Source organism: Sodiomyces alkalinus, assembly GCF_003711515.1.
Source record: "Sodiomyces alkalinus F11 unplaced genomic scaffold SODALscaffold_2, whole genome shotgun sequence".
In the NCBI taxonomy this organism is placed as follows: domain Eukaryota; kingdom Fungi; phylum Ascomycota; class Sordariomycetes; order Glomerellales; family Plectosphaerellaceae; genus Sodiomyces; species Sodiomyces alkalinus.
In genome coordinates this window covers 3024148-3040294 of record NW_021167080.1, presented here as the reverse complement: position 1 = coordinate 3040294, position 16147 = coordinate 3024148, and the positions used below count along the sequence as shown (strand labels likewise).

The 16147-nt window shown below is 44.8% G+C and overlaps 2 protein-coding genes across 2 annotated transcripts; both read right to left on the bottom strand.

Annotated features, from left to right (window-relative positions):
* Positions 1–282: 282 nt before the first annotated feature.
* On the bottom strand, positions 283–1262 carry SODALDRAFT_103978 (hypothetical protein). Its single transcript, XM_028606476.1, has 2 exons — positions 1000–1262; positions 283–946 (listed from the first exon to the last, which is right to left on the bottom strand). Exons 1-2 carry the CDS (start codon positions 1054–1056, stop codon positions 386–388), a joined length of 618 nt encoding a protein of 205 aa, XP_028468551.1. The 5' UTR covers positions 1057–1262; the 3' UTR covers positions 283–385.
* Positions 1263–2308, bottom strand: SODALDRAFT_103977 (hypothetical protein). Its single transcript, XM_028606475.1, has 3 exons — positions 2247–2308; positions 1904–2085; positions 1263–1818 (listed from the first exon to the last, which is right to left on the bottom strand). The coding sequence occupies exons 2-3, from the start codon at positions 2052–2054 to the stop codon at positions 1469–1471; spliced, it is 501 nt and encodes a 166-aa protein (XP_028468550.1). The 5' UTR covers positions 2055–2085; positions 2247–2308; the 3' UTR covers positions 1263–1468.
* Between the last annotated feature and the right edge of the window lie 13839 nt (positions 2309–16147).

Here is a 16147-nt window from a genome sequence, read left to right as displayed (position 1 = left end):
GCGCCGGAAAACATGAAGTCGGCGCAATGCATGAGGCTTGAGATAAGAGGAGAAGAAAAGGGGAAAAAGAAACCCCAAAAAAAATTGACCGCTTCCAAAGCACTGTGAAGAAAAGACAGATAATCCTGCATGCAGCATGATGGGTGTGCATTAACCAAACCAGAATATCCCTCGGTCATCCCATCCCATTTCCGTTTGTTGCTGAGGAAATCCCGCTACCCCCCATGAATGTCTCCCATACCATAACCGTATGCCCCCCAAAAAAGAGGAGAGCAAGAAGAACGCCGCCCTGGTATCTCGAAAACAACAAAGATGAAAATGCAGAGGCCCCATTTTTTTGCGACAGGGACCCTATTCGTGTGCGTCGTAAAAGCAATGGCCGAGTCTAGTCTTCATCAATCGGGTCGGGATTGGTGGCGCGTAGTACGGGCCTCGTCACCTTGCGCGAGTAGTCGTGCTCATCGTGCAAAGTGTTGACGCTCTCCCGGCTCTTGTTTCTATACATCGGCGCCGCATAAGGATCCATCCGCGGATCAACTGCCATGAGCCTGCTGCTACGACGCTGGTCTCCGTTGGATTCGGGATTCGCGCCTGATCCGTTCATAGTCACGACCAGTTTGGGAAGCCGAGGAGTGGGTGTCGAGCTACCGCCGCCGTGATTCTCGTACTTATCATTGCTGATGTCGGAGTCCGCATTCAGTTGCTTTCGCCGTCGGATGTAGAAGAACACGCCAACGGCGGCAAAGACGATGACGGCACCGATAACGCCGATCACGATGCCGACAACAGCTCCTGTGGCGAGGCCCGATCCTCCATCGGATGACTCGTCCGGGTCCGCCGAGCCGCTGTCTGCTGGGCTGGACGGAGTGACGAAGACGGTTCGGACGGTGCCGCTGGTCGTTATTGTCTGGACGCCTGAGGCTGATGGATCTGGATCCGGCGTCTCCTGATGAAACGGTTAGCTAATGTCCCTTAAGCCGGTGGAAGAGAAACGCCCGCCTCTCGCCCCTTGCCAGAACTCGGGCACCCAGCAATTCCTACAGCCGCACTCGACATGCCCTCCGATGAGAACGACGAGAAACACGACAAAAGAGATGACAAAGGAGACGACGAAGGAGACGGCGCAGAGGGCGGCAATGGAGACGAAAAAGACGTTACCGAAGATGTTGCCGAACTCTGGACAGTCTCAGTCTCATCCGCCGTAGAGGACTCCGTTGGGGGCACCGTTGGGGACGCAGAAGGAGATGTAGCCTGAAACCCCGGTATTTAAGTTACTGTTCTTTTTTTCCTTTGTTGGAAATGGTGATGGGTGGTGGTGGCACGTCCGACGGGTTGGGAATCGACAAGAGACTGAGCAGAGAAAGGCAATATCGACGGCAAGAAAAGGCAATTGTAAACAACAAAACGTGGCGATGGTCCGAGGGGTCAAGTAACTAAACTGCAACAACACGGTTTTGGGGGAAACGGGTTAAAAGGAGAGCAAAGGCTGCGAACTCACCTCAGACGTTGGGGTAGAGGTAGAGGTAGAGGTAGAAGTAGAGGTAGAGGTCGCGCTCGAACTGGGGCTGCTGTCGGCTTGTGTCGACGTGGGCTGTCTGGCAAGACGTAAATATCCATACCAGCCAGGCCGTCTTCCACAGAGTTCATCGGGAAAGCCAGGACAACTCTCTGAGCAGTCCTCATCGACGTCTCCGAGGGTTGACCTGGGCGGCTCGACGTTCGAGCACCAGCATGATTGATATTGGACTACGGCAAAGGCGAAATCTTGCTCGATACAATGATCCTGGCAGAGACCGTTGGATTGCCACCTGTCGAGAACTGCGTATAAGTGTATTCCGTCAGTTTAAGATTCAGACCCGTCGTTGGGGGAAGGGGCGGGAGCTGGAGCGAAATGTGGACATACATGCGTTGCCCGAGCCAGTATTGACTGAAGCGCAGAGGTCCTGTTGGAGGGTCTGCCTCCGAACTATTGGGTTGTTTTCTGATGTATCGGATAAAGGAAGGAGAAGAAACAAGGAAGCACACACAAAACGGGCTGTCTTTGATAGGCCCATGTCGAAGGGGAGTTGTGTCCAGGATCGAATTCTAGCGGAAACGTTTAATTAGCGGACGTTTGACTTCCCGTCTGCCTTGGAAGAAAAGAAGAAGAAAAAAAGAAAAAAGGAGAACGACCACCGATGGACGCTCGAAGGAACATAAACTGATGTGCCCTTGGGGGATCTGGTTGAGAAATGATGCATACGTACGTTTCCAGGGCAGCTGGCAAGTGGTCGGTCAGATCAAGAACTCGTCTTTAGCATCGGTGTGTATGGATACCAAGAGCCCGGTCTGTCGGTCTATCGGACAAAAGCGAAGTTGAGCGAGAATGTCAAGGATGGGATCCAGTGCAACTAAGTGCTGCCATGACACTGGACAAGCGAACAATGGGCGGATTCGTTTCGCGAGGCCTACCGGGGCCTGCAGGCGGCGGGAGGCTGGAAAGATGGGGGAGTTTCGGCAGACGGACGGTAAAGCAGCCGGTGCACGTAGTGACAGGATTGAGTGAGGTGGTGATACTATAATTGTTTGACTAATAACCGATGTTGACAGTCCGCTCGGCGTGGTTAGGGTACTCCGGTGAGTATTGTCGTCGGTCTCGGGGAGCAGGACGCTGAGGTCGATGAAAGTTAAGGAGATGAATTAAGTCGGTTGTCTGAAGGTGAGAAATGTACGGATGACCTCGAGATAGCAAGCTGAAGGCAGGCAGGACAGACCCGGGGGGCTGGTCGATTAGGGGGTGGAGCGAAGGAAAAAAAAAAAAGGAAAAAAGACAAAACCCAAACGAGGCTCTTCTTGGTCTTGGTCTTGGTCTGGTTGAACCCAGCCACGGCACGCACGGGGCGTGGGAAGTGGGCAAGTTGGGAGATCAAAGGAGCAAAGAAGCGGGGCCAAGAAGCCACACTAAATAAAGTATGGAGCAGATAGACTGCAGTACGTTATAGGATATCCGTAGTACGAGGTGGAGATTGCTGCGTTGGTTTGTTTTTGTCGTATTCTTGTTGCTTTAGCTGGTCGGTTTGAGGATCGCCGTTGGAAACTTCCTTGGTGGAGGGGATTTGGTAGAAAGGAAGGGGAGATGCAAGGGAGACGGGAAAGAGCCAATGCACGGAGTACGAGGACAATGGACTCAACCTGGAAATAAAGTAAGGTAAGGTAGTGTACGGAGTAGAGTTGAGAGTCCGTCACAATATGCGATCAAAAAGAGGCAGAGACAGAAGGGAGGAGGAGAGAATAAATTGGAAGAGAAGGGTGAAGAAGTGAGGAAGTGAGGAAGTGAGGATGAGGAAGTGGGAGGAAGGGTCACACCTTGGTTGTTGCTCCAGGTTGATTGAGTAGGTAGGTACGAAACGAAGTAGGCACATAATAAGGTACACGTACGTGCGATGCAACGGATAAGGTAAGTACTCAGTATCCGTTTTAGGTACTCCTTCCTACAGCTTCTTGGCTCTTGCTGCCTTGAGTCTCCGTGTGTAGGTATTTCACTTCGTACTCCGATACCTTATATGCAGGGAACAGGGGCCACGAAGAACGAATTCCGGTTGCACGGAGACTACCTACCTTAGGTAGCTCGGTACTCACAGTACATGTACCGGCATCCATCTGTGACTTTGTGACGCACCTTGCTGAAGAAGAAGGAATCACATAAGGTACCTTAAGGTAGGCCGATCGGGGTATCAGGGGCTGCTTGTCACAGACGGATATTGAGTCAGCGGCTAATTACCTCTGGCAAAAGATATTCGCTCGAATGATGGAATAAACAAGGTACGAGGCCAGACAGCAAATTAAAAGGTAGGTACACGTGTAGATGATCCCACATTGTTTTTAAGTGAAGGGATACATACGTTGCACATATCTACACGTAATTACGATGTGCCGAAATTGGGTGGACCGACCGGAGTCCTTTATGCGGAGTACATTTACTTGGATGACCAAAAAAGTAAATAATGAATAGAAGCTGATGAAAACAAAACAAAAGTTACTCGTTATGCTACACTATTCTCAACTCTTTATTTGTAAGAAGTAAGTTCTAATGATCTGTACGAAGTATGTACTTTGAAGAAGACACCTCGAGCTGATGTTAAAACGCCGGGCTCTCTAGCCGGTGGGCCAAGTTCCCGAGTACGAAGAACAGGCGATAAGCAGACCTTGGCCAATCCTTGGCGCACGTAAAGGTACAGAGACGGACACAAAGCACCGCACCGCTTGCGTAACTTAAAGTATTCTCACAAATTTAACTGAACAAGAGCGAAGCAGGTATATTTATAAGTTACCTACCTGGAATACTGATGCATATACGGGCTACCTACTCGTAATTACTCTGTGCTTTGTGGAGAGCTGGAGAAACATCAAGATTGACGAGTTTAAGATTGACCAGTGGAATGCCCCGACAAGTTGGCAATTGGTTCCCTGAGCGAACGAGCCGCTAGCGGTAGTCACCTTGCTACCTTATAAAGAAAGAAAAACCCTCGATTCCCTCTGTCGACGCGGGATGTTCCCAGGTTTCATCTTTTGGCGTCAACTTCTTTCCTCCTAGCGTCTAACGCTCTCGAAAACGGTCGTCTTATCATGTACTATCCGTATTAGTACATCTCTTTAATTATCCGATGGTCCGACCAACGGGATCTGGCACTACAACGTATCCCTTTTAGATCCTCCTTTTCTTATCTCTTCTGATTCGCAGACGACAACCATCGCTACTTGAGTCGAAACCAACAAGTACTTTTCCAAGTTGACGTTTGCCATTGTCCTTGCCATTGCATTATAGGTTAATTATAGGTCGTCGCCTTGGTAGAACAACGCTTTTGGTGCATCTTGACCCGAGCATCATCCTGTCGAACAGAGTGAATTCCTTGGTCGTACTCGGGCGTTCAACTATCGGGCCTTCGGACCTTCCAAGTTCACCACCGCTTCTGTTCGCTTCGCTTTCGTCCTCGGTTGCCCATATCATATCCCGACGTTCCATGACGAGCTGGACACGTCAGGGATCAACCGTTTGAACGGGAAAACACCGGGCACCGAGTCGGTTTATTTTGATCGATGTATTCTCATGAGAACCCTCTTCTTCCTTTCCCTTAGTCTCTCTTCACCATAAACCACATCCCAGACGAATTGCTCTTCTCCCGTCTCTCATATCAACATCCGGACTACATAACCCTTCGCACCCCGGCCACTGCCGGTCGTACTACCATACCACCCACTGATCAGTGAACCGTCGTGCTTCGGCGAATAATAATGGTTTCTCCCCTCAGCTTGTGATGCGTATCGCAGTCGCAGAATCCCAGCCTCGCCAGAGCTATTGAACAACGCATCGCATCGTGTGATGATATTCTAGTATGCCAACCCCTCCTGGACCGCGCACCGAAACCAACTGCTGGTTGCGCCGCCGAGTCTTGTGTCGTGATGTCCTACGATCCCGAACCGCACGCCAGATGCGGGGTTGGTTGGAAGACGCGCTTCTTATCCCTGCCTCCGAAAATGTCCGTCACCCGCCTAATCGCTCCAAGCGCAAAAAGCAAGGCTTTCCCGGCTCAAGTTCTTTACACCTCTTACTACGAAAACGGAAAAACGGACGAGAGCACATAGGGTGCGAAAATGGCACACCATGTGGACCGATCGACAGTGGAGTTAGATGCTGCGTAACCCGAGACGTCGAGAAAGGAAAAAGGAGTAATAAGGGGGTGTTGGAAAATAATAAGCTTGAGGCAGAGATGGAGAGATACCTAAGAATACACTGACGCTGGCCCGCTTTATTTGTCGACCACTCTTGGCAGCCTGCGTTATTCGTAGCAGTACTACCGCCCGTGCCCGTTTTCCGGGATTTTACGCTATTTTTCGGGCGATTTCGTTCTATAGTATATAGCTATACCACCGTAAAATGGTCTACTTTCGTAATATATATATTTTAGCCCGTTTTTACGTATCTTTAATAGTACAAACGGTATAAATTACGACTATATTTAACGACTAGACTATCCTATTATATATAGGTCTACTACCTGTAAAGGCTTTTCCGATATTATACGATATTTTGCGTTTTTTAGCTCGTAACGCTATAACGCTACAGGAATAGTTAGTTAAACCGAACGCGAGGCTAAGCGCTGCTATAGTTATAATACTATTAAGCCGTTTTCCGAGTTCGGCTTCTATCTACGGGCACGTCAAAGGATCTACGCTACCTATATTACTTATAAAGCTAATTAAGCCGACTATTAAGCCGCCCGTTAAGCCCTTCCTGCACCTTCTATAGGTTTTACGGCTCCTCCACCACTTATTCTAATAGACTACCCTCCTCTAGCGCCTCCGCCCGCTCCCCTTATACCTCCTCGCCCGCGTACACGATACCATTATCCCTTATAGCGTAACGCTTTATGGTTTACTCCGGGTTATTATTACTTAGCCTATTACCGTTACTTTACTACGGCCGCTTTTCCTATACGTTATAATAGTACTCCGTATAATACTTATACTGATTACCGGGATAATAGGGTAAATCGTAAAGCGGCTATTAGAGCTAGCTAGCGTCTCGCGAACTATAACTGCCGTGAAGAATATTAAGAGTATTCCGGGCCGTTAGGGTAGTATTAGCCGGGTATTATAGTCGATTATTATAATCTTAGATTAATACGCGTAGAGTATAAATATTACGCTATATTTTATTAGATTAGGGAGAAATTATAGGTTAGTTTTATATCCCGCGTTATTAGTTAATAGCTAATAGCTATTATCTTCTTCTATTACTTAGGAATCGTTATTTATAAGCCCGAAATTTAGTACCTATTATAACTAGGGTGATATCGATATTCCCGTTATCTCCCCGCTACCCGACTTCTTCTAATATTTACTATATATAGATACCGCTTAAGCCACGGATTATCGTAAGAGAATCCGTTAATATAATAATGCCTTTTCGTTTATATCTATATAATATACTAAGACCCGTTAAGGTGCCGCGGCTAGCGGCGTAATAGCCTTTTAGATCTATAGCACCCTTTACTACTATACTAGGCCGTTAAATGCTATAGGTCGACTTTCCGCCTTTACCTAGCTATACTTTTATAACCCGTAGGCTACCGCCGACTACCGCCTTACGAATACCTAAAGCCTTAACTCTACGCTTAACCGTTATATCCTAGGGGAGATTTCGGACTTCCTGTATAAGTATAACACCTTTATCCATTTATATAAAATAGCCTATAAATACTTTAACTCCCTCCGTAAGTAGTGCTATATTATACTTAACCCTAGGATAGAATTAGATATTAAGTAAGGCACTAATATACGGTATAAGAATCTGCCCGTTATGGATAAGGCTATAGCTATTATACCGGATAAGTAAGGTGAGGTCTGCTATCAGGATATTATCCTTATAAAGAGATAGTTTACTATTAGCGTAGGCGGCCTTTCGTGGATCGACTATAAGTATTCTGTTTATCTACTACTATCTTACTCGCTTATATATCCGCGTAGCGGTTCCGAGTATTACTAGTAGTTATAGTTACGGGACTTTTGGAACCATTAAAGGCAGAATACCGAGGTAAAGTTCCGTTAGTTCTACTATTATATACTATATCCGCGAAACTATTAAAGATTTATACCCTTTATATACGGCCGGCGTTTTTAGTAGGTTTTAGTAAACCTATAAGCGTCCTATAATTAGAAGAAGCTTAATTAGATCTAGTGCTATTAGAATAAGTTACGGGCTAACGTATATAATAAGGTACGGGATTAGGCGTATAATATTAATAGCGATACCCGTAATATTAGCCGACGCGTTATCTTACCCTTAAATTATATTAGCGGCTAGCGGTTTATCTCGTAATACTATTAGAATTCTATAGTAATTATACAGGCTCTCGGCACTCTAACCTTTTTTATTACCTTTACGGCCAATCCTACCTAGCTAAAGATTATACGGGAGCTTTAGCTAGGTTAGACTACTAGCGACCGGCCCGATTTAGTCGGCCGTGTAGTCGAGTTAAAGTCTCATAACCTGGAATAGTAGCTACGCGATAGTCTATTTAGTGACTTTACGGGGATTATATAGATTATAGAATACTAGAAGCGCGGTCTTCTATACCGTTATATTCTTCTTTTCCTTACGCCGCGGGTGGCTAAGATATATAAGGACCCCGTAACTATTAATAAGGTTATCTCTACGGAGCTACGGGACCGCGAGTCGGATTCCACTAGCCGTCTTTTTAATATTATTAGTAAGAATATAATATATAGTCCTTACGGTGATAATAAGCCCTTTATGCCGTGTATATAGCCGTAGCCTAATAACGAGAACCGTATAAAGTGCTCTAAGCGGTTTCCTAAGCCGTAATGCCTAGAGACAAGTATACGGGAGGATGGTTATCCTGAGTATAGGCGCTATAACTCTAGCCTACACGTTATAAAGAGAGGCTATATAGGAGAGGTCTCCCTTAATAACCGTTCAATTATTCTCTATAGCCCATATCTCTACCTCCGCTACGGTACCTATATTAACGTTAAGATTTACGGATCTATTAAGGTAAGTTATCCTCCTCCGTATATCTACCTCCGTTACGGTGTATATATATATACTAACCTTAATATTTACGGATCTATTTAGGCGATTAAGTACGTGTATAAGTACGTTTATAAGGGCACCGACCGTATAACTATGCATATATCGGGTAAAGAGGGCGAAGACGAGGTTAACCTTTATCTCCAGAGTCGTTATATCAGTCCCACGGAGGCCGTTATTTAGGTATTCGAGTTCCCTATATACTATAAGTATCCGCCCGTTATACGTTTTTCGGTTTATCTTAAGGGATAGCAGCCTATATACTTTGGCGATAACGCGACCGTAAGCTAGATCGAGCGTATATTACGGGACCAGAAGACTTAGCTAATAGCCTTTTTCGATTATAACCGTGATAACGCTAATAGCCGCGAGTTATTCTATTACTAGTTTTCTAGCCGTTATATATAGAAACCGTAGTAGTTTACTTAATAGCCGAGGCAGCGTGGATTTTAGATTAGCCGTCTACGGTATATACCCCTAATAGCTAAAGAGGCGTACTATTTACGGTTACTCTTAGTCTCCGTTCGAGGGCCGACTTCCTTTATGGACCTTTACACTATAGAGGGGACTATCTACGATACTTACCGCGAGGCCTGTGTTATAGCCGGGCTTTACACGATAACCGTTACTAGGTTACCTGTTTTAAGGAGGCCGTTATTTAGAAGACCGGGTATACGTTACGGGAGCTATTTATCGTCGCTTTATATCAGGTGCCTATAGTAGTGGCTATAATAGGTCCCTCGTGTGAACCTATCGGGGTCTAGCCGCCCACGGTCTAAGACCCCTTAAGGCATAAATAAAGTAGTCGTTACGTAGTAAACAGAATAGCCCCTCGAAGTAAATAAAGTAGCCCTCGAGGAAGTAAATAGAGTAGTCCTCGAGGAGTAGCAGAACGTAGTCTTAGGGAGCGGAGGAGCCTCCCCTTTCAAGAGAGAGGCTAGCGATTAATCTAATTCTTTGGTTACCCCTATATTTAGTCCTATCACTTTTGCTATTGTGATCCCGTTGTGTAACCTATCTAGTTCCTTACCTAACCCTATCTTTTCACTCTTTGCGACTACCTATTTAATATTTTAATCGCTTTACCCTTTAAGGGCTCGAAGACCGTTAAGGAGAGTTACTAAGATATCTAACTATCACGAAATAAATAATCCTACCTTCAATTTTAACGAGACTGCTAGTTAGTTTAAGCGGTAGCTCCGCAATAGCGAGACCGCCTTTATAGAAGACGCTCCCCCCGACCCTACCGATAAGGGAAACGACGGGAATACGCCGGGAACTAACACGGCTCCTATACCTATTCCTGTCCCTATACCTGTCCCCGTATCTGCTACTGCTTCTATTCCTATTACTACTACTGCCTCTACCTTTATTACTACCCCCGCTCCTCCTAAGACTATAATGTAGTAGACACGATAGGCACACGATCCTAACCTACCTCCGTATACTAACATTAACCTAGCCACGCTAACGGATAAATAACTAGACAAACACGTTAAGTGGATAGAGGCGTAGAACCACCGAAAGTGTAAGCTCGCTTACCTTACTAAGCTCAAGGCGGATACCGCCGCTACCGTTACCGCCGCTATTAATCCCGCTATTAATCCTAACCCGGCCGATATTACCTACCGCCGTATAGCTAAGCCCCGATATCGTATTATCGTGACTCTAATAGGAACCTAGTATAACCACGATATATCCACGATAATATCTATAAGGGTCTGCCACCTAGGCTATGTTTAATTTCCCCCTACCTAAATAGAACGGTATATCCTAGTCTAAGTATTATATATTTATTTAGGAGACTAACTAGCGATTCGACCTAGATTCTTAATCCTTTTCTATAGATGCTACGAGTAACTACTTCGTTATATTATACCTCCCTCACCACCTTAAGGAACGCTAGTAGGCTAAACTATGATATAAGTACAATAGCGACTCTAATAGGGTTAGCTAGGCCACCCTATAAGCCTAGCTATCCTGTTAGGTTAACGATAATAATACCCGCCTATAGAAGGTAGCGGTATAGATCTAGAACGAGTCTATCTTATTCTAGAGAGAGGGCGAGACCTACGCTAAGTTTATATAATAGTAGGAAGCCCTAGAGTCGGAATTACCGGGCGAGCTCCTAGACTAGTAAAGGATTTAGATAGTACTGATAAGGGTCCTCCCACCTATTCGGGACTATATAGTGTCTATAGGGGTTCCTAAGGACTACTAAGACCTAGCCCTGGCCTACCGTAGGGCGGAAGCCTTAACCGTTAACGACGGACTAGCCGCCGCTTAAGCAGACTTCTAGTCCACTACTCGTACCGAGTAACGCCATTTCCGCTTATATACTCCTACCCCTTCTTATACCCCTATTTCTGCGCCTGTTGCTACGCCTGCCTTTACGCCTGCTCCTACGCCCACTCCTAGTTATCCTATACGCCCTAGACTATTATCCCTGTCCCCCTATTACCTCGACTCTATTACTTACTATAACTATAACTAAAAGGGGCACTACACTACTATATACTTTAGCCCTTATATTAAGAGGTCGCGCTCGAATAATAACGCTAGTAACCCGAATACCTAACCTGTATCTACGTCTTATATCGGTCGTGTTATAGGCGAGGTACCCTAGGAATAATACCCACCTCGAGTAACTCCCTTTACCACCACTATACCGGTAAAGGCATGCGTTTCCCTTCGCTAAGGTAGGGAATAGGTGTAGGATTAGCTTTTTTTAACGAAGGGGCCGATATTAATATTCTAGACCGGACCCTTTTAGGGCCTAATTAGGTTTCTGATAGGTCCCTAGTCCTAGTATCCTGGATTATAAAAGGATAAATAAAGATAACTCTAGGATCCACCTATAGGATCATCATTATAACCGACTATTAGGGTTGTAAGAGGGTATAATACGCTGAGTTTCACATTATAGAACTTAACCCTCTTAGTACTAGAATTATCCTGGGTGGGCCCTAGCTTACGGCCATTAACCCTAACGTTAATTAGTAGTATAGCACGTGGACCTACCCCTTATCCTACGTGGAGCTTAGTATAGTCATGTCTCTAAAAGAACTGCGTAGGGTACTAAGATAAGCTAAGTCTATCCTTACTCTAACCTATATAGGTCCTACACAGAGCTTATATATCGGCTATATCGGCCTAGAAAACCCTTTAGTGGGTTATAGAGATGAATTCTTAGAAGCCGGGGAATCCGCTACTACTCCTATACTACCGGAATAGTATTAAAATTTCGCTAACGTCTTTAACGTCGATAACGCCGGGCGGCTGCCGACGTACTAGTAGTAGGACTACGTAATCGAGGTGGAGGAGGGGAAAAAGCCCCCCTACGACCCTATTTACCCTCTCGCCGTATAGAAATTAAAGGTGCTATGTTAGTATCTATAGGACACCATCACGAAAGGATAGATTAGACTATTAACTAGTCCGGCCGGCGCCCCTATTCTGTTTATTCCTAAGAAGGGTAGTAAGCTACGCCTTTATATAGACTACAAATGATTAAATAAGGTAATAATCAAGGACCGTACCCTATTACCCCTTATCCACGAAATCTTAGATCGGTTATCCTTAGCGTAGTACTATACTAAACTGGATCTTAAGGATATATACTATCGGCTACGGATTCGGGCTAGCGATAAGTGGAAAACGGCGTTCCGAATAAAATACAGTTACTACGAATACCTTATTATACCGTTCGGTCTTACTAATACGCCGGCGAGCTTTTAACGTTATATTAATTAAGCGCTATCAGGCCTTATTAACACTATCTATATAGTATATCTTAACAATATTCATATCTATAGTACGGACTTAGTTACCTACCGCGTATACGTCTGCGAGGTCCTTAGTAGGCTTAGGTAATAGTCCCTGTATACCAACCCTAATAAGTGTGAGTTCGAGACTAAAAACGTTAAATTCCTTAGTTTTATCTATAATCCCGATAGGGTACATATAGATCTATCTCGCGTTAAGGCTATCCGTGACTAAGAACTCCTTAATAGTATTAAGAAAATACAGGTCTTCCTAGGTTTTACGGGTTTTTACAGATGTTTTTTTCGGAATTACTCTAAGGTCGCTGCCCCCCTTATAGACTATCTTAAAGGGGGCTATACAGGGGGCCCTACTAGGGGCTATACCGGGGTCCTTATGCTCTCCTAGTAGGCCTAGGCCGCGTTCGGGGAAATAAAGCTGCTATTTTAGAAAGCGCTAGTTTTAAGGTATTTTAATCCCGCTCTGTCGATACGTATTAAGCCCGACGCTTCTGCTTTTACTATTAGCGCTATTATTAGTTAACTCGAGGATGGCTTATAGTGTCCTATAGCGTTTATATCCCGTAAGCTACGCGGGGCTAAGCTTAATTATAGTACGCTCAACTCCGAGCTTATAGCTATTATCGAGTCTTTTCGTATATAGCGATACTACGTGGCTTATAGTTAGAGCCCTGTTATAGTCCTGATAGACTATTTAAACCAGCGTTATCTGCTAGATAAACCGAAGCTTAAGATCTAGTACGGTAGGTAGTTTAAGGAGCTCGCCCTATTTAATTTTAAGATTCGGCACCGTCCGGGGACGTTAAACCCCGCGGATAGACTATTAAGGAAGCCCTAATATACGCCCTATAAGCGTGCCCTGGTTACTAACCAGGCTAAGGCGGTAGAGTCTTTTTCGAAGCGTTTTGCCCTAGGCCTACTTCAGACCTAGTATAATACCTATACTATTCCCGCTCTCCCTACCTTGCCGGAAGAGATAGTAGAGGCTTAAACGGAAGACCCTTTCTCCTTTTTAGAGTCTTTCTTAAGGGGTATTATTTTAGGTCTTATCAGGAACTAACGTAGTCCCGCACTACCCCCGATTCTGATTTTCCCGCTCTTAATTCCCCTACCCTGCTAGAAGAGGTAGTAGAGGCGTAAGCGGATAATCCTTTTTACACTCGATAGCGTAAAGCCCACGGTAATAATACTATATACGGATATTAGTCTAGGAGTAGTAGTATCCTTCGTTTTAAGAACCGCGTTTTTATGCTAGACTACTCTAGCCTCCGTTAAAAGGTTCTATAGTGTTTCTATAATAGACCTAGCATAGGGCATTATAGGGTTATAAGAACTATTAAGAGAATTTCGGATTTTTACTTCTAGGACTATCTCCCACGAGATATACGTTAATTTATACCTACCTACGGCATATATTAACGTACTAAGCCGCGGCACTATAAGCTATATAGCGAGCTAGCGAGTCTCCTAGTGCCATAGCGCCCCTTTACAGAGATACCTATTAACTTTATTACGGGGCTGCCACTAGTCTATAGCCTAGGCCAAAAACGGGATGCTATCCTTATAGTAGTATACCGCTTAACGAAATACTCTATCTATATCCCCACGAGTAGTAACCTAATAGCAGAAGGACTTACCGAGTCTTTATAGTATTACGTTTTCCGTACTTTTGGCCTACCTAACGGTATTATATCAAACTAAGGCTTATTATTTACGAGTCGTTTTTAGGTAACCTTATATTATTACCTCGGTACTGCATAACGCCTATCTATAGCGTAGCACCTATTAACGGATAGATAGACTAAGCGATAGAATCAGAACCTCGAACACTACTTTTATATATTCTGCTCGTAGGAATAGAACGACTAGGTTAACCGATTACCGTTAGCAGAGTTTACTTATAATATAGCGTGGTATTCTGCGATACGTGATACCCCTGCTAATACGTTAATAGGTTATAACCCTCAAGGCCCTAACAAAGTACGGCTCTTAAGGGCAGGCGAGGTCCGTGCCACTAAAGCCGAGCGCTATACGGAGTACCTTATAGCTTAGCGCCGGTCTATCTCGGATCTTATTAAGAGGCCGTAGGCCTCCTACAAATGGTATTATAATAACGGCTATACCTAGCGGAGGTTTAAGGTGAATAAGTACGTCTTACTATCCACGAAGAATATCCGATAGAAAAGGCCTTCTAAAAAGCTTAGCGATAAGTTTATCGGGCTATATAAGGTGACTAAAATCGTCGGCATGTATAGCCTAGCCTACTAATTAGAACTGCTAAAGGGTATAAGGATTTATAACGTTTTCCCGGTTTCCCTGCTAGAACTATAGAGGTTCCGCGATAGGTTATAACCGGAGCTATATATAGTCGACCTCGAACTAGAGTTGGATAAGTATAAAGTTAAAGCTATCCTAGACCACCGATATCAGAGTAAGAGGCGTTAGTACCTAATTTAATAGGCCGGCTATAGCGACAAAGAAAATACCTAGGAGCCGAAGCGGAACGTCCCCGACGAACTTATTAACGCCTACTTTAAGGCGAGACTTACTAGAGATTATATAGGTTTATATACTATTCTTATAGGGGACCCTATAAAGACGACGTAAGGATATTATTTAGATCCCTTCCTCCTCACGGATAATAAGACTCACGGGAAACTAAATAGGTTCACGGTATAGTCTATAAAAGGGCCTAATAGTAAGGGCGTAGGGTCTTTTCCTCCTTATTCCTGTTTTCTTTTCTTTCAGTACTATCAGACACGTCTATCCACCCACTACCTTTAATATCAATCAGGGCATCGGGTATACTAATCGGGCATAATTCCTACTCCTTCCGCCTTATCCCCCCCCGTTACGAATATCACGATTAAGACGATATATTATACTGGATTATAGTTAGGACTGTTAGGGTTACGATAGGAATACCCCAAAGCTAGTTAAAAAAAAAGGAAAAACCTAACCCGAAGGCTAGTAAAAAACCTAAAAAAAAATAACCGTTCCTCTATATATACTACTATCACGCCCCTAAAAGAATATCCTTAAACCCTACTAATTTATTATCTAAAAGGGTAGGCTCGCGCCTAACCGCCTCGCTGTTATCCTCTATATATGCCTAGCTCTGCCCCGCAGTAATAGCCGTTACCCCCTTTTACCCACCACCCGCGGATAGCATTAAAGGATGAAGAGACAGAGGCGTCTTCGCCTTCTGCTTCTTCTTCTTCTTCCCTGATAAAGGGGTTAAGGGCGTTAGAGCCTTCTTCCTCTTTTTCTTCGCTAACAAGGCTAGCACTATATCGTTATCGTCGGGCACTTTATAAGGGTCCGGCGGACCCTAAGGACCTTACGGCACGAAGCCTTAAGGTTACGCAGAGCCACTATCACTAAAACACATCGTTACCTATAAAGCTAACCCCCGCGAGGGCTAAGGTAGACCCTAAGGGTATAGGCAGGTCTTCCTAGGTCTAAGCCTAGGCTAGGTTAAGAGTAGCTATCTACTTAAAAGCAGTAGCTATCCGCTCCTAGGCCGCGAGATCGCGCTCGTGTAATGTAAGGCGTTATTATTTAATATTAAGGCGTTTCTGCTTAATGGTAAGACGCTACTGCTATAGCCCAATAAATTACTTAAGGAGCGATTTTATACTATTAAGCCTTTTATGGATATCCTCCGCCGTTTTCTGGCGGGTATTAGTAACTTCCTTAGCGTAATGCTAAGTAACTATAGCTTCCTCGGTAGCCGACCGGTTAACCTCTAGCGTTATCTAACCTAGAGCCTCTT

What these genes read in the sequence shown, in the direction of transcription:
- SODALDRAFT_103978 (XM_028606476.1), bottom strand. Translation starts at nt 1,056, where the DNA reads ATGTCGAGTGCGGCTGTAGGAATTGCTGGGTGCCCGAGTTCTGGCAAG. An exon ending in GTTCTGGCAAGGGGCGAGAG is followed by an intron (nt 947 to 999) that starts GCGGGCGTTTCT and finishes CCGTTTCATCAG; the next exon opens with GAGACGCCGGATCCAGATCC.
- SODALDRAFT_103977 (XM_028606475.1), bottom strand. Translation starts at nt 2,054, where the DNA reads ATGGGCCTATCAAAGACAGCCCGTTTTGTGTGTGCTTCCTTGTTTCTT. An exon ending in TACTGGCTCGGGCAACGCAT is followed by an intron (nt 1,819 to 1,903) that starts GTATGTCCACAT and finishes ACTTATACGCAG; the next exon opens with TTCTCGACAGGTGGCAATCC.